Raw genomic sequence first — 21,481 nt, 5'->3', positions numbered from 1 at the left:
GATCACAAGGTCAGGAGTTCGAGACCAGCCTGGTTAATATGGTGACACCCCGTCTCTACTAAAAACATAAAAGTTAGCTGGGCGTGGTACTGGAAGCCTGTAATCCCAGCTACTTGGGAGGCTGAGGCAGAAGAATTGCTTGAACACAGGAGGTGGAGGTTGCAGTGAGCCGAGATCAGCCACTGCACTCCAGCCTGGGTGACAAAGTGAGACTCCATCCTCCGCCCCCACAAAAAAGAGAGACCTGCACATGTATCCCAGAACTTAAAGTATAATCGTTAAAAATAAATAAATAAAAATAACAAAATAATTAAAGAGGGAAAAAAGGAGAAAGAAATTCCACTGGCATTCAGATTAAAAACTTATTAAACTGGAAAACTACAAAAAAGAAAAAAAAGAAAAAAAGGAGACCTACTTCTCCAGCTCTGCCTGCCGCTGGGTCCTAAGTTTATGACTCACGCAACCCCACCAGAGAGCACTTAGTTTCTCTCCTAAAGTATAGTTATTTCTACAGTGTTTCAAAAATTTAATACCCCGTGATATGAGATAAAACTGAGCTACTGGCAGGGCTCTCTGGAAGCCTACAAGACGGAGTTCCCCAGAGGGGCTGAGCCATGGGTAGGAAATTGTCAGGTGGAGGCAGAAGGCTAGAAGCCACCAGAGCTGCTTATAAAAAGGTTTGAGAGCAGGACAGAACAGGGAAGGCATGGCCAGCGTGAGGAATGAGTTGGAGGAGATGTGGCCTCAGAGATGAGCAAAGGCCAGAGGAGGAAGGGCCTTGTACCAGGACAGATGATTGACTTCTTTTGTCGGGTGCTATGGCACCATCACATTTTTCTTGACTATCAAGGATCCCTTGCCCCCTTCCCTTACAACCAGGTGGCACAAAGTACCCTGTGCCTCTGAAAGCCATCCCCTGCCCCTGGACACTGGCCTCCAGGCTCAGCCTCCAGGGTACCCTGCTTGGGCTGCTGCATCAGCTCCTATCTGGTCTCTCCTCTCCTTCATTTCATTCCTGTGAATTATTTCTGAATCCATTAGGAAGACTCAGAGTGGTCTGCTTAAAATGCAGTCTGATCTCATCACGGTGCTATTCTACTTAAAATCCTTCAGCGCTTCTGGTTACTCTCAGGTAGATGGCCTCCAAAATGTCTTCCACATCAATGTGGCAAGCCCGTTTTTGTTTCTCACACTTGGGCCAACTGTATCTATGACCATGCAATGCTCCTTCTCACAAAAGAGCCATCACACAAAGTCCTCTCTGCCTAGAACATGTCCCGACCCTCCTACACCCACACCACCACCCATGCCTCCTCCAGGCTAACTTGTGCCCATACGTTGAGTCCCATCTAATTTTCTGTGTCCATGATATGGTAATCTCTATGTCTACCTTGTACATGGTTACATCCTGAGTGCCCGGAATGTAGTAGGCCCTCACTAAATACTTATTGAAAGAATCAATCGATCAGTGAAAATGGCCTGGAAAGGGCAGAACCAAAGAAATAGCAGAATAGACATTCCAAACACTGAAACATGTTAGCAACTCCCAAAGATGCATGGAAGTGAATGTTATTGTTGCCAAGAGTCCCTGATGTGAGTGCTGAGCAGATAACTGTGCTCAGTCTATGGTGCCAGGCACAATGCCAGAAAGGTGGTTATGAATCTACAGGTTTGCTCTTCTTTGACCATGCTCTTTTTTGAAACTTTGGCTTTGCAAACCATCTTTAGATAAACTGACAACTCTGAACTTGATCTCCTCTCTTGAGTCCTAGACTTACCTACCAGACATCCCTACCTGGACTTCCTACAGGCACATCAAACTCAACCCATAATTATCGTTCTCCTCTTTATTTATCTTTATTCTGTACTCTCTACCTTGATTAATCCAGGAATCATCTTAGGCATCTTGCCCCTAGTCATGAACTCCCCTCACCAACTCTGTCTCTCTCTTTCCGTAGAAAGACAGATTGTCTTCTACTCTGTGGCAGAGTAGGCATTGCTTCCTCTGGAAAGCCTCAATTATCTGAGAGGTTGTCAGTCAGCCCACTGCTCTTGGAACACACCCCTTTTAGAACATTGACTTCCATAAACCATGGTTACAGGTTTATAGGACTATGTTTGTCCTGGACTGTGTTGGTGATCTCTCTGAGGTGGTGAACTGAGTCTCACCTGCCTTTGGATATCCAATATTTATCCCCATTGCTGGGATGTTATAGCTACTTAGTGAATATTTGTTGGGTGGGTGGGTGGATGGATGGATGGACAAACAAATCAACCCACAAACTGGTTTCCAGTAGTACTGGTCAGCAGGACAGATAGAAACCAACTGACCAGGGGAGCCTATTTTCACTACAACTGGAACCAGATGATGATAAACCAGCTTTCTCAAGAGAAAAATAAAGTTAGATAAAGTCAGTCAAAACATATTTAAAATGTCTGGCTAATTGAGTCTGTCAGGTCTTTCTTTCATGCCTGAAATTCATGGAAAGGTTGCAGAACTCTGGAGCTATTATTGGTAAGTAGTTTACACTGGATAGAGAACTGAGCTAGGATTTGAGTCTCTAAATTATGACAGATTCTATACATTTGGGTTTTAAAAAATAAATACCACTTGATTAGTAAACAACATATTAAACTTCAAATGCATACTTCTAAAATTTGTAAATGGGTTCAAAAAATGGCACTTTTTAAATGATGGGCATGGCAAAACAATGGCTATGAGAAAACATATAGGATTGCCTTGTGATCTTGGGTAAATCCCACTTAGTTACCTGAACTATAAAATGTAAAACCTGATGGACTTCACTGCAATGATCCTATGGTGACAGTTATCAAATGTAAGTGAAAAGACTTTGAAATTTATAAAGTATTATGCAAAGGTATGCTTTTGCCATGTTCAACGGATAGGGCCCACCATTTCTGGAGTGCCTGCATGTATTTCATGAACTTCTCCCTCTGCACAGACCCCATGACTGTCTCCTCAGGAGTGAACTACTCCAACTCAGAAGCGAGGAAAAATGGTTTCTTTGGCAAAAAGAATTCATACTCTGAAGAGACATAGAAAGTCTATAAAGTTTAAATGATAACTTGGCAGCAATTTCCCAGAGTTTTCACTAAAAACCCAGAACTGCTTTGTTTCATTAACATTTCACCTGACTACAGAAAAAGTTCTATCCTCAAGGGACATTTAACTTTCTTATAACTCTAACACCAACTTACATAAGTTGTGAACACCCAGGAAACTGAAAAGGGCTTCAGAATGATCATTTGAACGTAGAATGAAAACAAGACCCATTCTTTCCACAAACACTAAAATGTTCCAAGCACAAATATAACAAAGCTTGTGTGAAATAAAAGAAACTACATAACTCTAGTAGTCCACATGGTCTTGGAAAACATTAATTCAACAGAAGGAGTCATAGACTTGGCTGCAACTTGAGTTTTATGTAAACTCCCTACCTGGTATCAGAATATTTACAGAAAGTAGTATTTCAACTTTCCTTTAAATTCTAGCAAATATACAAAAGGACAGGTAATCTAGGTAACACATTTACTGGTACTTAATCACCCATATTTACTAATACCTAATTATCCTCCGCATCTGTGGGAAATAAAATACATTGGCTTCACAAATTACTAATTATGGACTGGACGTGGTGGCTCATGCCTATAATCCCAGCACTTTGAGAGGCTGAGGTGGGTGGATCACTCAAGGCCAGGAGTTCAAGAGCAGCCTGCCCAATATGGCCAAATGCTGTCTCTACTAAAAATACAAAAAGGGCCGGGTGTGGTGGCTTACACCTATAATCCCAGCATTTTGGGAGGCCAAGGCAGGTGGATCATGAGGTCAGGAGTTTGAGACCAGCCTTGCCAACATGGTGAAACCCTATCTCTACTAAAAATTAAAAAAATAGTGAGCATGGTGGTGCACATCTGTAATCCCAGCTACTTGGGAGGCTGAGGCAGGAGAATTGCTTGAACCCAGGAGACAGAGGTTGCAGCGAGCTGAGATTGTGCCACTGCACTCCAGCCTGGGTGACAGGGTGGAGACTCCATCTCAAAAAAAAAAAAAAGAATTACTAATTATGTTTGTTTCTGGGTATGCTTCTCTTTCTCAGCTAATACAAAAAAAGAATTGCCAAAAAAGTTACGCCCTCAAGAAATGGCCCAGAACACGAGGCACCCTAATTTAATGAGTTCTGTGCTTCCCAACTATCCTCAATACGTTTTGAAAATTTTCAATCTGAAACATTTAGAATTTATCCTTGCATTTCTCAAATGAGATCCTCAATCAAAAAGGATGAAAACTATAAAACAACCACAGCCAGAAAAGAAGAAGAAAAAAGCCTACCAGGAAATCATTTCGGTTTTCAAACTTCTTTTTTTTTTTTTTTTTTTTCAGGAATTCCCCTTCACTGTAGAGAAAAGAGCCTTACTTATATGTAATGTAGTTTAGGCCTTAAAGTATCCTTTCATCTGGAGCCCAAGTTCCCCAAAATTAAAGTCCTTCCTGCTATGTCAGGAGTCCTGCTGGAAGTTTTATGCCTTCATAAAAGGGTGGTCACAATCTGCCAGTGCTGGCTCTCTTGATAAGCAGGAAAGTCAGCCTAGACTGGACCAAGCCTAGACCAATACAAAGCCCTTTATATATTTCTCCAGCACGACCTAACTATAAAGGATGCATTTATTTGAGTTAGCAATATCCTTATTTAAAATACCCTGGTCGGACCTACCTGTCAGTCATTTGCACCTGCCACTCATACCTTGCTCTCCATCTTAGATAAAGCCTCACTTTGTTTTCAATCATCTCCCCAAGGAGGAATCCCTCCTGAGTGTTTTAATGGGAAAGAAGTTGGAAAAGGAATGTGTAATTTTAGAAACCTCTGGCAGAAGAGTAGTTGTGGTGGCAATGTCAGAGGTGGTGGTAGTGGGAGATCTTTTGAAAGTGTGAGAACTCTGTTTTGGGGGAGAGACAGGAGACAATAGCTTGCGAAGTGGAGGCTGCTGAAAGTTAACAGAAAGTAGGAAACAGAAAGGAAACAGAAAGCAGAGACCAAAGGTTACTAAAAGGGAAATTATCTCTCCTGCATGATTTTGCCAAAACCTCTGGTTTTTCCATGATGGAGGGAGAAGGGGAGGTGGGATTCAGTTCTTACTCTAAAATAAGAGTTCATAGTGCCCAACCACCAAAATAAACACAGCCATCCTCACACTTGTGCCAATTCCCGGCATCAGCCAAAGGTGTTCACAATCAAGGCAGGCAATAAATTTCATTCAGTAAATACTTGTCGATTTTTTACACTTCAATAATTCAAAAGGAGTAGGTCATACCAGGCCTAGTTTTTATGCTTGAGATAAACCACTGTTTTTTGTTTGATTTCCTAAAACACTCCTATTTTATAGGTAGTATATGGCAAGTAAATTTCTGTAATGTAACTGCATTATGTTTATTTTGCTTTAAGAGTTTTTCAAAATAAAAATTTAGTATTCATCAATACAAATGGAGAAAGTTAGGGTTGTAACAAAATGAGGTTTTGAAATTGCTGCAAAAGTCTTCCATCAAAGTGTTCATTGGAATGTTCCTCATAAAACTGAAAAATCCAGAAACCCTGAATATTTCTTATAAGTGGAAAATCTAGAGGCAACCTAAGTGTTTAACCACTGAGCAATAACTAAATTATGGTGCAGCCACTGATATGGTTGGCTCTGTGTCCCCACCCAAATCTCACCTTAATTTGTACTCCCATAATTCCCAGGTGTTGTGGGAGGGGCCTGTGGGAGATCATTTGAATCATGGGGGCAATTTCCCCCATACTGTTCTCATGATAGTGAATAAGTCTCACAAGATCTGATGGTTTTATCAGGGGTTTCTGCTTTTGCATCTTCTTCATTTTCTCTTCCATTGCCTTTTGTCTCCTGCCATGATTCTGAGGCCTCTCTAGCCATGTGGAACTGTAAGTCCAATTAAACTTCTTTCTCTTCTCAGTCTCAGGTATGTCTTTATCAGCAGAGTGAAAATGAACTAATAAAGGCACACAATGTAATATACCTCCTTCAGCAAAAATAATAATCCTAAAGTAAAAATGGTAACAAGGAAGTATCTGTAATATAAGTAAGGATAATATGCAAAGAATATTTATGCATGTGAACAAAGGACAAAAAAAATATTCATCCCAAAATAAACACTTCCTCTGGGTTGGTGATAAATTTGAGCTTCCTAGATGGGGAACAGGGAGCAATGAGAGCAGGAAGAGGCTGAATTCTATATTGAGTTTGGAAATACTGTTAGTTCCCTGGCCTGGGACAAATAATCTGTTCCTTCTTCCCACCAGCAAGGGGATGTCCTGGAGCGGGAAGAAGAGGAAAGTGGAGGCTGGGGACCTACCTTGTAATAGTCATAGAGCAGGCCGAGGGCAGCAGCACTGTCCTCATCACCATTAATGCTCATCATGGCCTTGGTGGCCGCTGTCAGGGGATTCTCCAAGTATGACTTCCAGGCTTCATCCTCACTGGTGTAGGCTCTTCGGGTATTGAATGGAGGGTCACTGGGCATGGGTACTAAGGCCACTAGTCTTTTATTACTGTAAAAGCAAAAGAAATGTGAGGTTCATTATCAGAGAGGGCAAATTTTTTTACCCCTAATAATATACACATTACATGACTATAAACATTAATTTTTATTTCCCCAGAATGGGGGAGCGGGAAGGGAAGAAGATTAAAGTTAAAGTGATAGACATTGGCTTATGTTTTTACTGTCTATGAGAAGTGGTAGTAAGTCTTTAAAAAGTAGTACCAGTAGTATAAGTTGGTGTTATGCTTTGAATGTTCATCCCCTCCAAAATCTAAGCTAAAATTCAATCAACATTGTGATGGTATTTGAAGGTAGGCCTTCCACGTGGTGTTAAGCCCACTCCTTGTTAAGAGGTGTTTAGGTCATGAATGGATTAATGCCATTATCAAAGGAGTGGGTTCCTTGTGACTGAAATAGTTTCGTCCATTCTTGTTCTCTTTCCATCTTGCTCTCTCTTTACCCTTCCACCTTCCACCATAAGATGATGCAGCAAGAAGGCCTTTGTCAGATGCCGCCCTTTGATCCTGGACTTCCCAGCCTCCAGAATTGTGGGCCAATAAGTTTCTACCCAGGGTCAGGTATTCTGTTATAGCAGCACAAAATTGACTAAGACAGGTGGTTCTCTTTAAACTCAGGACTTTGTATCCAGTCATTCTAGCTGCCAAGGAATTTTATTTAATTATTATTTTTTTCTTTTTTTGAGACGGAGTTTCGCTCTTGTCCAGGCTGAAGTGAAATGGCACAAGCTCAGCTCACTGAAACCTCCCGGGTTCAAGGATTCTCTGCCTGAGTCTCCCAAATAACTGGGATTACAGGCACCCGCCACCACACCCAGCTAATTTTTGTATTTTTAGTAGAGACAGGGTTTTGCCATGTTGGCTAGGCTGGTCTCAAACTCCTGACCTCAGGCAATCCATCTGCCTCAGCCTCCCAAAGTGCTAGGATTACAGGCATGCACCACCACACGTGGCCTAATTATTCTTTATTAATGAATGCAAGAATGGAACCCTAAGACAGAGAAAATTTTATTTGATTCTCTGAGTTCTCATTATAAATATGTGCAAGACATTAAATGTAATCAATATGCTAATGAATTTTGAAAACTGTTTTATCTAGTTTAATCTATGCTTGAAATTACTAGCAAACTGTAGACCAACCCATGTCTCAATTTTAAAAGGCAATGTAAGCTACTTTGCAAACACAATGTATTACAGGTAATGCTGTGTAAAACGATATGGAACAACAGTAATGAGACAGACTCTATTATAGATCCTGTGCTGCTACAGAATTCTACAATATTTAGGTGATATAAAAGCTACAAGCTACAGGCATGAGCTGACAGAGGTAGGAACAAAAGAAACAAGCTGTAAGCTACAAAGACCATCATGGAGAATGAGGGAGTCTATATGGGGAATTGACTGTAGAGACAGAAATGGGTAGGAGTCAATCCTAACCAAGCCAGCCTTGCATAAAGCAGCAATTGACAAACAAGGCAATGTCCTCCGGTGAGTGTGACAACTCAAGTACCCAAAGACCATGACAGCCCTCAGCATCTCCCCATGCTGGGTACTCAGTTATCAAATAACAGAGCCTGCAGAGGTTTGGTCACTTCTCTCCTAGCCCTTGTATGCTTGTTCATTGAAATGGAACAATGAGATATTGTATTTCAGTAACATCTATGTCAACACAACGTAACATGGCAGGGACATGTGAAAGGAAGGAAACACCAACATCAGTCAATGGAAATGCAACTGCTAAGGCCTTCTGATGGTCATGCAGTCATGAAAGAGGTCTCATTTTGCCAAGAACCAATATATATTGGAACAGATGTGGTGAAAAGGGAACACTTACACACTGTTGATAGGAATGTATATTAGTACAATATCTATGGAAAACAGTATGGAGATTTTTCAAAGAACCAAAAGTAGTTCTACCATTTTTTCCAGCAATCTCATTGCTAGGCATTTACCCAAAGGAAAAGAAGTCATTATATATAAAAAAAGACACCTCCACTTGTATGTTTATTACAGCACAATTCACAATTGCAAAGCTATGGAAAAAAAACCCATGTACCCATCAATCAATGAGTGGATAAAGAAAATGTGGTGTACACACACACACACACACACACACACACACACACACAATGAAATACTACTCAGCCATAAAAAAGAATGCAATAAGGTCTTTTGCAGCCACATGGATGGAACTGGAGGCCACTATCCTAAGTGAAGTAACTCAGGAACAACAACAAAAACAAATACCACACGTTCTCACTTAAAGTGGGAGCTAAGCAGCTATGGATATGCAAAGGCAAACAGAGTGATATAATAAACATTGGTACAACATACACTATTCAAGTGACAAATGCACTAAAAGCCCAGGCTTCACACTATACAATTCATCTATCTAACCAAAAACCATCTGTACCCCTAAAGCTATTGAAATGAAAAATGTAGAAATAAAATAAAGTAAAAAATTAAAAAAAGGAGGGGAAAAAAAGGTCTATTTTTGCTGACACTCCTGTGAGATCTCCTAATGGTAGATAGTTCCTTAGCTCACTCTGTGATGGAGAACTGGTGTGAACTCACAACCAACATTGTGTAAAGGGCCTTTTATGTGCTGTCATGATGCATGCCTTGATATAAGGTCAGAAAAAAGACACTGACATTGATATGATATATTTGGGGTGGGGCAGATGGGAAAGGCATGTTTAGCTGAGTGGAATTCTGGGCTAGATGGTTGCTAGGCCTCTGAATCAGGCTCTTTGAGCGAGTAGTTTGGTGAAACTCATTGGAAAGAAAAAGAGAACATTGACTCAATTGCAAATGAGTTGGATTACAAGGGTATAATGAGGCTTCTCGGAATACATGAGAAAACACCCTGGTTGGCAGACTTACTACCATACCATTAGGCACCGTGGTGACATGGAGCAGCATAGGCCTTAGAAGAAGGTACTTGTTCACCATTTACAGTGGGGGGAAGCTGGATAACGTCTAACCTTCAGTTTCTCCCGCCTTAAATAGGAATAGGAATGCCCACCCAACTTAAGTTACAATGTGCTTATGAAAATCAAATAATTGAAAAAATAGGATTCTGCAAACTGCAGAGTGCTTTGCAAATCACAGGTATGATTATCACTGCACGGTTTTATGTTCCTGTAAAGTTTGTGGGTATATCCATTTTTAGTAAAGTTGAGTATAATTTAAAAGCTTTAAAGATAGTCATTAATTGAAGGGAAATTGAAGTTGTTCATTTAGCTATATTCTTAAAATATTTATTGAGAGCCTAATAGGTGCTAGACATTGTGCTGGTTAAGGATGGAGTGGCACGTGACATACTGTTCCTTACCCCATGCACCTGCTGGAGAGAGAGAATATCACTATTACAGGCCCATGCGTGTGAGAAAGGACACGGGTGGTGTTGTGAGGGCACACGACAGAGGGAACTAATGAGAGGACAAAGAAGTGGGCCATTGTTTCTACACAAAGCCGAAGCATAGGTGGGGATGTGCTAGTCAATGCTGAAATGGAGGGATGTGGGAAATGCTTTTTAAAGTGAAGGATAAGGCTCACGCCTATAATGTCAGCACCTTGGGAGGTTGAGGTGGGCAGATTGGGAGATTGAGGTAAGGATTTCAAGACCAGCCTGGCTAACATGGTGAAACCCCGTCTCTACCAAAAATACAAAAATTAGCCAGGTGCGGTGGTGCACACCTGTAATCCCAGCTACTTGGGAGGCTGAGGCAGGAGAATCGCTTAAACTGGGGAGGCAGAGGTTGCAATGAGCCAAGACTATGTCATTGCACTCAAGCCTGGGTGACAGAGCAAGACTCCATCTCAAAACTGAAATAAAATAAAGTGAAGGATATTTTGGTAGTACAGAATAATGGGATTTTCTTACAAAAGAAGCACATTTCTATTTATTTTGGAGACTCCGTTAGAAAAATTTACATATTTAATCTAATGATAAAATAACACTTCCATGTAGAAAACTTCTAACTATGCAGGGTTGGATTTGGAGGCAGGAAATGCTGGTGGACTCCTGAGGGTCTATCATGAGGCCTCTGGGAAGAATTAAGAAGGCAGAGGTAGTAGGCCCGGGCTATGACAGCATCACCTGACCCCCTACAATTGATCAGTTGGGGCCACCCTGGTTGCCTGGTCTGCAGCCTTCATTTGGAGAGTAAAATAGAGGAATTGGAATCTCGGTGGTTGCCCATGAGGGCACAGGCATCATGCATACTTCCAATAATGCCCAGTCCTGTGGGAAGGACTTCATGTTATTTGGAGTTATCACACCATTGAAAAGGATGAGGATTTTACACTGTCATGCCTCAAAGAAGTACACGTTGCTGTGGAGGTGCGGGGGTGGGGTGAGGTGTTAATTATAACACTGGCTACATTTCAAAAGTTTAGCAGGAAGCACCAAGCTGAAGGATCAGAGCCAAGTCTCGATTTTCACTAAGATATGCCCTGATTCACTGTAAAGATTTTCCCCTAAATCTTCCTTCTTAAAAATCCCTACTCCCTCCTGCTGGGTCTCTTAGCTTGTTGATTTCATCTTTCCTGGCACAAAGCTTTGCTCATAAATGTTAAGAGCTCCATCAGCCTTTCCCCTATAATGAAATCGCTGATGAGTCCTTACATAATCAGTGGAAACAATATTCTGGGAAATCACAACTTTATTAGCTGTTTCTTTTAACATTCTTGACAGCCACAGGGGCCTTTTATGCTCTTCCCTTTACACAATGACTTTGGTTTTTTTCTTCATAGATTATAATCTCTCTGGTACAGAGCACTGTTGAATGAAGTTTAATTTAATAAAAACAGAATAATCTCTCTGGTACACTGAACAAAAATATAGACTTGTAAAGAAAGGGAAGTTTCACAGAGCAGCTTTCACCACAGTTAGGAACACTCTGAAGCTGTTTTATTATGACTTTTTTGGAAGGGTAATTCTAATTCTAGTCTGGTCCACTTCTTAAATGTCCTTTGTGAAGCTTTAGGTGGGCTATGTCCTCAAACACAGAATGGTAAACAGTTATTGTAAACTCAATCTCAAGGTCCTTCTTTGGAGAAAAATTTCAGTGATCACCAGAGCAATCACAGCAAGGCTAAGGTCATGTCACACTGACAATTTTTTTTTCATTCGTTTTCTTTAATCCATGACTTCACTCTGTGGACGCTGGAAGATGGCTGAGAGACCAGTCATCAGCTGAAGCCATGAAAGGGACCACGCAGCTGTGCAGCTGAGACCAAGACCAGCCAGTGTGCATGGCTCCAGATCACTCTGCCAGGACAGCCCTCTCCATGCTCCCCTGAGTATAGAGGAGTCTAATGCAGGAATGCTTTGCTGGGAAGAAGCAGAAGCTTAACACATAACATTTTCCCCTTCTAAAGATATGTGCAGTAACAGTCAACAGATAATGACAGACACAAATCCACTTGTAAAAGACACCTGTAATCCAAAACAAAAACTAGGGCAATGCCAGTCACGGAATGCACGTTCACGGGGAACCCAGTGTTAAATCATTAGTGGATGATCTGCTTCTGGGTCAGGGCTTCTTATGTAGTAGGGCAGCTACCACTCTATGATCTATTGAAAATCAGCCCTCGCCGGGCGCAGTGGCCACGCCTGTAATCCCAGCACTTTGGGAGACTGAGGCGGCTGGATCACAAGGTCAGGAGATTGAGACCATCCTGGCTAACCCGGTGAAACTCCGTCTCTACTACAAATACAAAAAATTAGCTGGGCATGGTGGCAAGTGCCTGCAGTCCCAGCTACTTGGGAGGCTGAGGCAGGAGAATCACTTGAACCTGAGAGGCGGAGGTTGCAGTGAGCTGATATCATACCACTGCACTCCAGCCTTCAAAAAGAGTGAGACTCCGTCTCAAAAAAAAAAAAAAAAGGGGGGGAAAGAAAAGAAATTAAAAGAAAAAAGAAAGAAAATAACAAAGGAAAAACTAGGATAGTGAAGTCTGCACACAAATTATTACTTTTAATCAACTTCTCATATCCATTTCTTTCATAACTCCTACAAGGGCATCGGTTTGTTTGTGTTTTGTGGAATTTTTGTCTTGATCTAGGGGGAGGATGCTTTTGGAGTTGAGTAACTTCAGGTTATCAATGAGTGAATTTAGATGAGTTGCTCATCTCCTTGATGAGCAGATATCTCTTTGAGCTTTCATCTCTTCCTCTGTATCATGATATATTCTAAAGGAACCACTCAGATATTTACATATGAAGTCCCAGGTACATTACAGATCTTCAATAGATAATAGATATTAGTATTACCCTCCATAGAACTGATTCTACTCATAACCAGCTCAAAGTACAGTGGACTGTTCTCAGGTCTTAACTCTTGGCTGTTTTTTACTTTCGTAAAATCCTGCTTTACTTGTGAGACACTGTGCTAAGGTGGTTCTTCTCTTTAGCCAACTATTATTTTCTGATACCTGAAATCTCCTCTTATTTCTCTAACTCTGACCTTTCATTGGCCTTTTTCTTATTTCTCTCCATCATTAATTCTTACAGCTTTCATTGCTCTACCTTAATGACTAACATATATGTTACCTGAGAACCATTTTAGTATTTCTATGAAGAATCCCTTTGTCATGGAATCAACTCAAATGCCCATCAATGGAAGAATGAATAAAGAAAATGTGGTACATATACCTCATGGAGTATTATGCAGCCATAAAAAAGAACGAGATCATGTTTTTTGCAGGAACATGGATAGAGCCAGAAGTGATTATCCTTAAACTAACACAGGAATATTAAACCAAATACTGCATGTTCTCACTTATAAGTGGGAGCTAAAAGATGAGAACAAATGGACACAGACAGACAACAGACACTGGTGCCTACCAGAGGGTAGAGGGTGAGAGGAGAGAGGAGCATACAAAATAACTATTGGGTACTAGGCTTAGTACCTGGGTGATAAAATAATCTGAACATCAAACTCATGACATGAGTTTACCTATACAACAGACCTGCACATGTACCCCTGAATGTAAAATAAAAGTTTTTAAAAAAAGAATCTTGTTGTCAATTTAAACTCAATGTCTTCAACCCTAAGCTAATCATCATTTCTTAACCAGGCACTCCTCATCATTATCTATCCCCAGTCACTCAAAGCCAAACCTTATCTACTGTTTTACAATCCAGACTCTGAAGCCAGACTGCCTGGGTGCAAATCTTGGCTGCACCACTTATTAGTTGTGTTACCCTGGATTACTTAGTTAACCTTTCTGTGTATCAGTTTCTTCACCTATAAAATGAAGATATACCCGAAAATAGACAGAATAATGATACTCACTTTCTTCTATTTTTGTCAGAATTAAATATACTGACACACTATAAAAGCTGCATATATGCTATGATTTTTTCTCTTTATCCCTTACGTGAAGCCATATTTGTTATTACAGCTTTAGTCTTATCTCTTCATGCCTTCAATTTTCCCCTCTTTTATCCATTTTGAAGGCTAGTGAAATAATCTTCATAGAACCTAATTTTTCAAAGTGTACTATGACTCCTTACTGCCTATAATATCAAGTCCAAAATCCTCTGTCTGACATTTAAGGTCCTCCACTATCTGACCGCAACCTACTTTTCAAAATTTACTTCCTTCTACTACCTAATAGAATGAATTAAGCCATTTTCTCTGCAGCTCCCTAAAGATGCCCATTCCTACTTCTATATCTTTGCTCAGACTCTTTCCCTGCCTGAAATTCCCTTCCTGCTTCTCTATCTAAATTGTGCTCTTATCAAAGTCCAGCTGCAACATCCCATCCTCCAAAAAATTTTCCAGGATTTTCCCCATTTTAGTCTTTCAGGGCCTCTCTTTGCTAAAAACCGGTACAGCCTATGTGATATTTATAATATAATCTACCATTAAATTTGTATCATACAAAGTTGACTGACTATGCAAAGAAAACTGTCACTCAAGGCCTGGTGCAGTGGCTTACACCTGTAATGCCAGCACTTTGGGAAGCCCAGGTGGGTGGATCACCTGAGGTCAGGAGTTTGAGACCAGCCTTAGCCAGGCTTAGCGGTACAGCCTATAATCCCAGCTTCTCAGGAGGCTGAGGCAGGAAAATTGCTTGAACCCAGGAGGCAGAGACTGGAGTGAGCTGAGATCATGCCACTGCACTCCAGCCTGGGCAACAGAGTGAGACTCCATCTCAAAAAATGAAAAAAGAAAACTGTTACTGAGCTGTCAGATTCACCAGTAACACCAAGACAGTGGCATTCCATCAAATATTACACGCACACACACAAAGGTTAACTAAGTTGTCCAGAGTAACACAGCTACAAAATACATCCAGAATCTGACCAGAATTTGACCACAGGAGATGGTTAGTGAGTCTAGGTGGTGTGGCCCCTCGAGCCTAGCTGCGTTTTCCTTGTACTTCCGTGTCTTGTCTCTTTATTTCTTGGATCCTGCGCCTCAGCACAGCATAAGGGACACCCCACAACCCTGTGGGGCCCTCAGCCCTACACATCCAGAATCTGACCAGAATCTGACCAAATTGAGATGGTTATTGAGTCAAATCCCTATCACAAAGAACTTACTAGCCCTATCACATAGAACAAGTGATTCAGCCTGTCTGGATCTCGGCTTTCCCATTTGTGAAAGAGCCAACAAATGAGAGAAAAATGCATGTGATGCACCTAGCAGAGCATTAGACACAGAGTAGCGCCCTCTAATTGGGCTGTGATGAGGATTAGAGAAGAACAAGACAAATAATGTAGGAAAGCCAAACATCTGCTCTTCAATCAGCGCCACACGACACTTTAAATCCTTGTCTGCCCTCAGCCTTTCCTGTCTCTGTTGGCAAAAACTCTACCATTCTAGTTGTAATACGTGGAGTCATACCAGATTCCTCATTTTGTTACATCCACTTCATTAGAAAATCCTATTGTTTCTACCTTCAGTATATATCCAGAATCTGACCACTTCTCACCACCTCCACTGCTAGCACCCTGGTCCAAGCCACTATCATCTTGCACTTGGATTATTGCATTGTCTCTGTGATAGCCAGCCTCCCATAAGGCCCTCATTGATCCTTGACTCCTGGAATTCATACCCTTGTGAGCCCTCTTCCACATTGGTCCAGGGTTGGTCTATACGACCAATAGCACCTAGTAGAAGTGATAGTATATCACTACAGAGTTAGATAATAAAAGTCTGCAGCTTCCTTCTTTGTAAGTCTCTCCTCCACTCCCATCCCATCCCCTTGCACTAGCAAACTACCATATTGTGGCATATTTTGGCAAGGAACTGAAGGCTTGACAAACCACTAGCAAGAACTGAAGGCAGCCCACAACCAGGTGAGTGAGCTTAATAGACTCTTCAGTCTGAGTCAAGTCTTGAACAATTATGAACCCAGATGACAACTTGACTGCAACCTTATGAGACCCTGAGTGAGAACCTCAAAACTGAGTTGCTCCCAGATTCCTCAGAAAGTACGTGAGATCGTGAATGTACACTAGTTTAGCTGCTAAGTTTAGAGATAGTATGTTAACAGCAATAGAAAATGATACAGTTTCCTAACAGGTCTCCCTGCTTTTATGATTACCCCTCCCTCCTTCCAGTCTTATTCTCAACAAAACAGCATCTAGAGAAATCCCATTGAAACGGAAATCGCATCATGCCTTTCTCCTGCTCAATTCTGTCATGACTCCTCATTTCCTTTAGAATAGACAGGAGGGTTGTTACAGTAACCTACCACATCCTCCAGGCTTATGGGTCCCTTCCTTCTCCAGTCTATTCTCCTGATGCTTTCCTTCTCATTCATTCTCATCTTACTACAGTGCTCCCACCTTAAGGCCTTGACGTCAGCTATTTCATCTTCCCAGAATGTTCTTCCCCCAAATACCCATGGCTAACTCTCTCACCTCCTTTAAGCTTTTTTTGTCCAAATCTCTCCTCCATGAGACGTAACCTGACTACCCTACTTAATGCAGCAACCTGCCACCATCCATGCTGGAATTTCCAATTCCTTTAAAACTTGCTGTCATCCTTACCCAGCTCTCTACTCTTTCTTTTTTCCACAACAGACATCGCCTCCTTAAACATAATGTAACTTACTTTTTTATTACGGTCAATGTTCCTTGTCTGTCTACCTCCGCTACAGCATAAGCTCCACAGGGCTGGGATTGTTTTGTTCATGAATATATCACTAGCACCTTGAACTGTACCTGCCACATACTTGGTAGTCCATTAACATCTGCTGAATGAATGAATAAAAGCTCCATCTCCATTGAGGAATTGAAGTAAAAGTTGAGGCTTAAAATATTAATGAGAAAATGGGAGGAACTTCATTCTTCGTTTTCATAAAATCAATTCACAGCATATTTGTAAAGTTGGTTGTGAGCTATAAAGTGCTATGCAAATGTAAGTTGCTTTGATTTTAGGAAGCATAATTACAAATTTCACTTAAAAAGCTTCAATCCAATTTGAACTATCTTTCTCCTCCCTCTTAATTCTCTTCTTCAAATAAAAAAAAGTAGGGATTCATTCTTCTATTCTGCTTAAATGTGAGCTATAGCTAGGAAACCAAGGATATTTACATTCAGATCTGAGGCAACTGGAGGGGAAAGCTCAATGTCAATCAGCAAAGGCCCAATATTAAGAACTCCTTTCTTCTACCTGTTGTCCATCATTCCCAACACTGACTTGATAAAGAGGCAAAAAAAAAAAAAAAAAAATTTCTACCACTTCCCTTGCTTTAAGAAGTAGTGGTGAAACATTTATATATTTTCCAGGATTTCATGCTATGTACTCTGTCTCAACTGTCCTCTCCCCCACCTCTTTCTCTTTCTCTCATATACACGTGCACACACACACACACACACACACACAGAGCCTTTATCTTGAGATCACATGAATTCTGCTCTCTAAATAGCTTATATTCTGAGTCTTGAGCACTTGAGATTCATCTCAGTTTCTTGTAGCTGATTCATTGTGGCTGATTACCGACTTATGGAATCATTTCAGCTTCCTAGCAAAAAAAAAAAAAAAAATGACCATATTCAGACCCAAAATGAAAGAGCAAAGGTTCAAAATGTGATAATTTTTTCTCTTTTAGAGAAAGAGAAAATGGCCTTTTTCCCATTAACAGAATAAGACTTTCAAATGGAAAGTAATGAACAAATTTTTCTACCCAGGGTTAATGTCACAATTTAAATGCCAACAATGATGGTTTGACTGCTAGTTGCTTTCAGCAATATCCTTCCTTTTGGTGCTTGCTAGAGGCAAATCACAAGAGATAACAGATGCTTTCCATGTTACAACAAGAGTTAAAATTTATTTGGAAGACTCTATGCTCAGAGCTTGTCCTTGATGGCTCTAACCTTTTGCCATTGGCCTAACCTGTCTAAGATTCCTAGGAAGTGAAATAAATCCATAAGCCCAGGATGATATTGATAAGCTTCACGTTAAAGATGGCTATGCTTGGGAAAGAGAAGATTCGATTAATTCGGTGAAAGTATTACAACTACTACATAAAACAATAAACTGTAAAACAACATTTATGTTCATTGAAATTAAGATGTTTTCATTTTAGATACTGATTGCGAAATACACTGATCTACTGCTTGAAGCACGGTCTCGCTCTGTCTCTTTCTCTCTCTTCCTCTCTTGCTCTCCCCTCTCGGGTGCCCCAGCTTTGTAGTGCCATAAGCATGTTCTTAGTTCACCTATTAAGTAAAAGGATTAGAAAGAGAACTGAGGAGCTACAGGAAAGGTAACCCATTGAGCTCTAGAAACAATGAGAAGGATATCACAATAGAAAGTACACGGAAGAGTACAAGAAAATAATTTTAAAATGGAGGTAATTTGTAGACAGCAACTTATAAAATGACTAAAATTGGTTAGAGAGAGTGTGTGTGTGTGAGTGGTGTGTGTATAAATCAAAATCCAAAATGTTAACAATGATCATAGGTGAATGTTTATTTGCTTCTACTTTTTGACTTTTCAAGTAATCTTCAACAATAACGTCATACTACTTATTGAGCAACTACTGTATGCCAGCTAATGTTCTAAGCCCCTTACATGGGTTAACTCATGTACTCGCTATATTAATAGCAAACTTAAAGTCAGATATGGATATCATGCCCTTCATACAGATGAGGAAATTGAGAACAGAGTGTTAAGTAACTTGGTCAGTTTCAGGTAGCAGTCAGCATTAGATCAGCATTGCATCCTGAACCTGAGTTCGCGCTCTCTTTTTTTTTTTTTTTTTTTTTTGAGATAGAGTCTTGCTCTGTACTCCAGGCTAGAAGGCTAAAGGAGTGCAATAGTGTGATCATGGCTCACTGCAACCTGGACCTCCCAGGCTCAAGTGATCCTCCTACCTCAGCCTCCAGAGTGGTCCCCACAGGCGTGCACCTTCATGCTCAACTAATGTTTTCTTATTTTTGTAGAGACAAGGTCTCCCTATGTTGCCCATGCTGGTCTTGGACTTCTGAGCTCAAGTGATCCAACTGCTTCAGCCTCTCAAGGCGCTGGGATTACAGGTGTGAGCCACTGTGCACAACCTCAGAGTCTGAGTTCTTATGCATCCTTCTCTATTTCCTATTCTTGACCACACTCTATTTTCACAATTAGAAAAAAATTCAGTTGAAAAGGAAAACTCATAAACAGACTGGATACAAAAGACCAGTATAATGGGAGGATGTCCAAATTCAGAATAATAGAGAAATTATGCAAAAGGGGACTTTGTAAGTTCCCTGAAGAAGGACAGCATGTCTAAATTATTTGTAGAATTCCAAGGTCCTGGAACATTCTAGAGAGTACATATAGGGCAGACAGGCAGGTAACACATACTTATTGAATGAATTGAATGGGGTGATGAGTAGCAAGTCCTAATTTATCTCTAGTATAATATTACTAGAGGTCATCTATTTTCAAATGTCCTGCAGAAAAATGACAGCAAATAATCCATGTAACAGAAATATAGATTAAGGAATTGGGAAATACATTTAAGAGTGAACAAAAATATGATTTTTAAAGGAAATAATTATGTTATAACCAAATTAGCTTTGAAAATTAAAAAGAGTCAGTTTTTCTGAGGGAGTGACAGCAGCTGAATCTCTAGCAGTAAGAGAGAAAGCACAAAAGCACTTTACAAGCCTGCAGGACTGATTTCCATTTAAGCACCATTTCATGTGTTTACTTCTAACATTCACAGCCAATGCGGAAAAGAGAAATTTTAACGCAATTCTAGAAGACAGAAAACAGAAGAGACTGGAATAAAGGAGAAGCCAGAGTTAAGAAGGCTATACTCCACCGATATGTGCTTGAGGACTGGTTTTCTCTCTGAGCTTGGAAAACTCAGTCTTCAGTGCCTATGGCCAAGCCATTTCCTGTACAATGTGCCCAATGGAACTAACTACAACATTAGTTGACTTCTTAAATACAGAGGAGTCCGCCTTTGAGGTTCGTAGGGCCAGAGAGAAAAATAACATGGTAAAACATCTAGAGTAACTTCAAACTGCCACAAATGGAAACAGAAAAAAAACGAGCTCAAAGCAACAGAAAAGTCTTCTCATGAGTGTAACCCCCAGCTTGCACTGCTGGGCCTCACTTGTATATATGCAAAGGACCCTCCAGGTACCCTCAGAGCCTGTGGCCAGACCTTCCATCAAGAGAGCAACCACCCTGGGAAGAGTGAGCTCCATTCTGCTAATAGCCCCCTGCCCGGGCTGAAAAGTCTTCAGTCTAACTCTTCACTTTTGATATGAGAACTAAGAATAAATAGATATTTAAGGAACCTTACATGAGTAAAAGAGAAGCCCCAAGATGAGCAAAAAAGGTTATTTATGAGAAAAATAATTAATGCTGGATACAGAAAATAATGTTAAATGGAAGATACTGGGGAGTCAGTGGGTGGGGGTCTCCTGGAGTGAGGGGTAACAAGATGGCGACCAAGACAGTGGCACCATAAGCGGAAGATTGCTGAACTAAAGCAAGAATGTCTTTGGAGACCAAGGAAATACAAGATGTCATCAGAAGGCTCCAGGCATATCTCTTAGAGCACACTGAGGAAGAGGCAAATGAATAAGATGTACTGGGAGACAAAACGGAGGAAAAAGAAACAAAGCCCCATAGAAGTCCCTGTCAAAGAGGAAGAACTCCCTGAAAGAACAGTTGATGTGGAAGCAGACAAGAAAGTGGTAAAAATTACATCTGAAATAGATGTAGAGAATGCAAGTGGAGAGAATGCAGAAGAGGGCGGAATGAGTCCATGTACCCGTAAGCTTGTAGAGTAAGAAAACTGCCTGGGCAACTAGCTTAGGACTTCTTCTGTTCCCACAAAAGTCTGTCATCTGACAACAAACCAATGATGAACCTGGATAAACTAAAGGAAACTGCTGGAAGATTTGGTTTGAATAGCTCTTCAATCTCCAGAAAGTCTGAAGATGATGAGAACTGAAAAAGAGGAAGAAGCGATTTGGGATTATCACCGGTTCAGCTGGAACCGGAACCACAGAGGATACAGACACGAAGAGCAGGAAAAGAGCAGCGCGCTGTGGGACTGCCTGCTGAAAAATTCCTACTGCTTTCTGTTCTCCAGTGGTTTCCATTTATCTGATTATTCTTGGTCACAGATATACCTAAATGCACAGTCACGTGCCTACCTCCTGCCTTGCAATGAGGGCACACGTACCCCAGGTACATCTGGGAACCCCAGCAGCAATTTGACTTACTGCTATTCCAACTTTAAGGCTGTTGTAGTTTTGTTTTTGATTTTTCCTTGTTAGAAAAAAAAAAAAAGAAGAAGCTACTGCACCTACAAGGTAAGCACAGGCTACTAGAAAACAAAAACCACAAAATAAGTTACATGATTTTTAAAATAAAAGTTTTGTAAGAGGACTGAATAGGAAAGACAGCAAAAAATG

General features: G+C 40.8%; 1 protein-coding gene and 1 pseudogene across 3 annotated transcripts in view; one reads left to right on the top strand and one right to left on the bottom strand.

Annotated features, from left to right (window-relative positions):
- Nucleotides 1-21,481, bottom strand: part of GRHL2 (grainyhead like transcription factor 2) — a 185,750-nt gene that overhangs the window by 121,398 nt on the left and 42,871 nt on the right. For all 3 annotated transcript variants that reach the window (XM_012455851.3, XM_064384460.1, XM_012455854.3), the window contains exon 2: nucleotides 6,386-6,581. In XM_012455851.3, the coding sequence (XP_012311274.1) occupies nucleotides 6,386-6,581 (196 nt within the window). The remainder of the gene's footprint in view (nucleotides 1-6,385; nucleotides 6,582-21,481) is intronic.
- LOC105719633 (SAP domain-containing ribonucleoprotein-like) lies at nucleotides 20,500-21,128 on the top strand (annotated as a pseudogene).

This window comes from Aotus nancymaae, unplaced genomic scaffold, assembly GCF_030222135.1.
Source record: "Aotus nancymaae isolate 86718 unplaced genomic scaffold, 86718_ANA_hifiasm-v0.15.2.pri h1tg000036l, whole genome shotgun sequence".
NCBI lineage: Eukaryota > Metazoa > Chordata > Mammalia > Primates > Aotidae > Aotus > Aotus nancymaae.
Note: the sequence above shows the minus strand (reverse complement) of the source record. Positions and strands in the feature narration are given on the sequence as shown.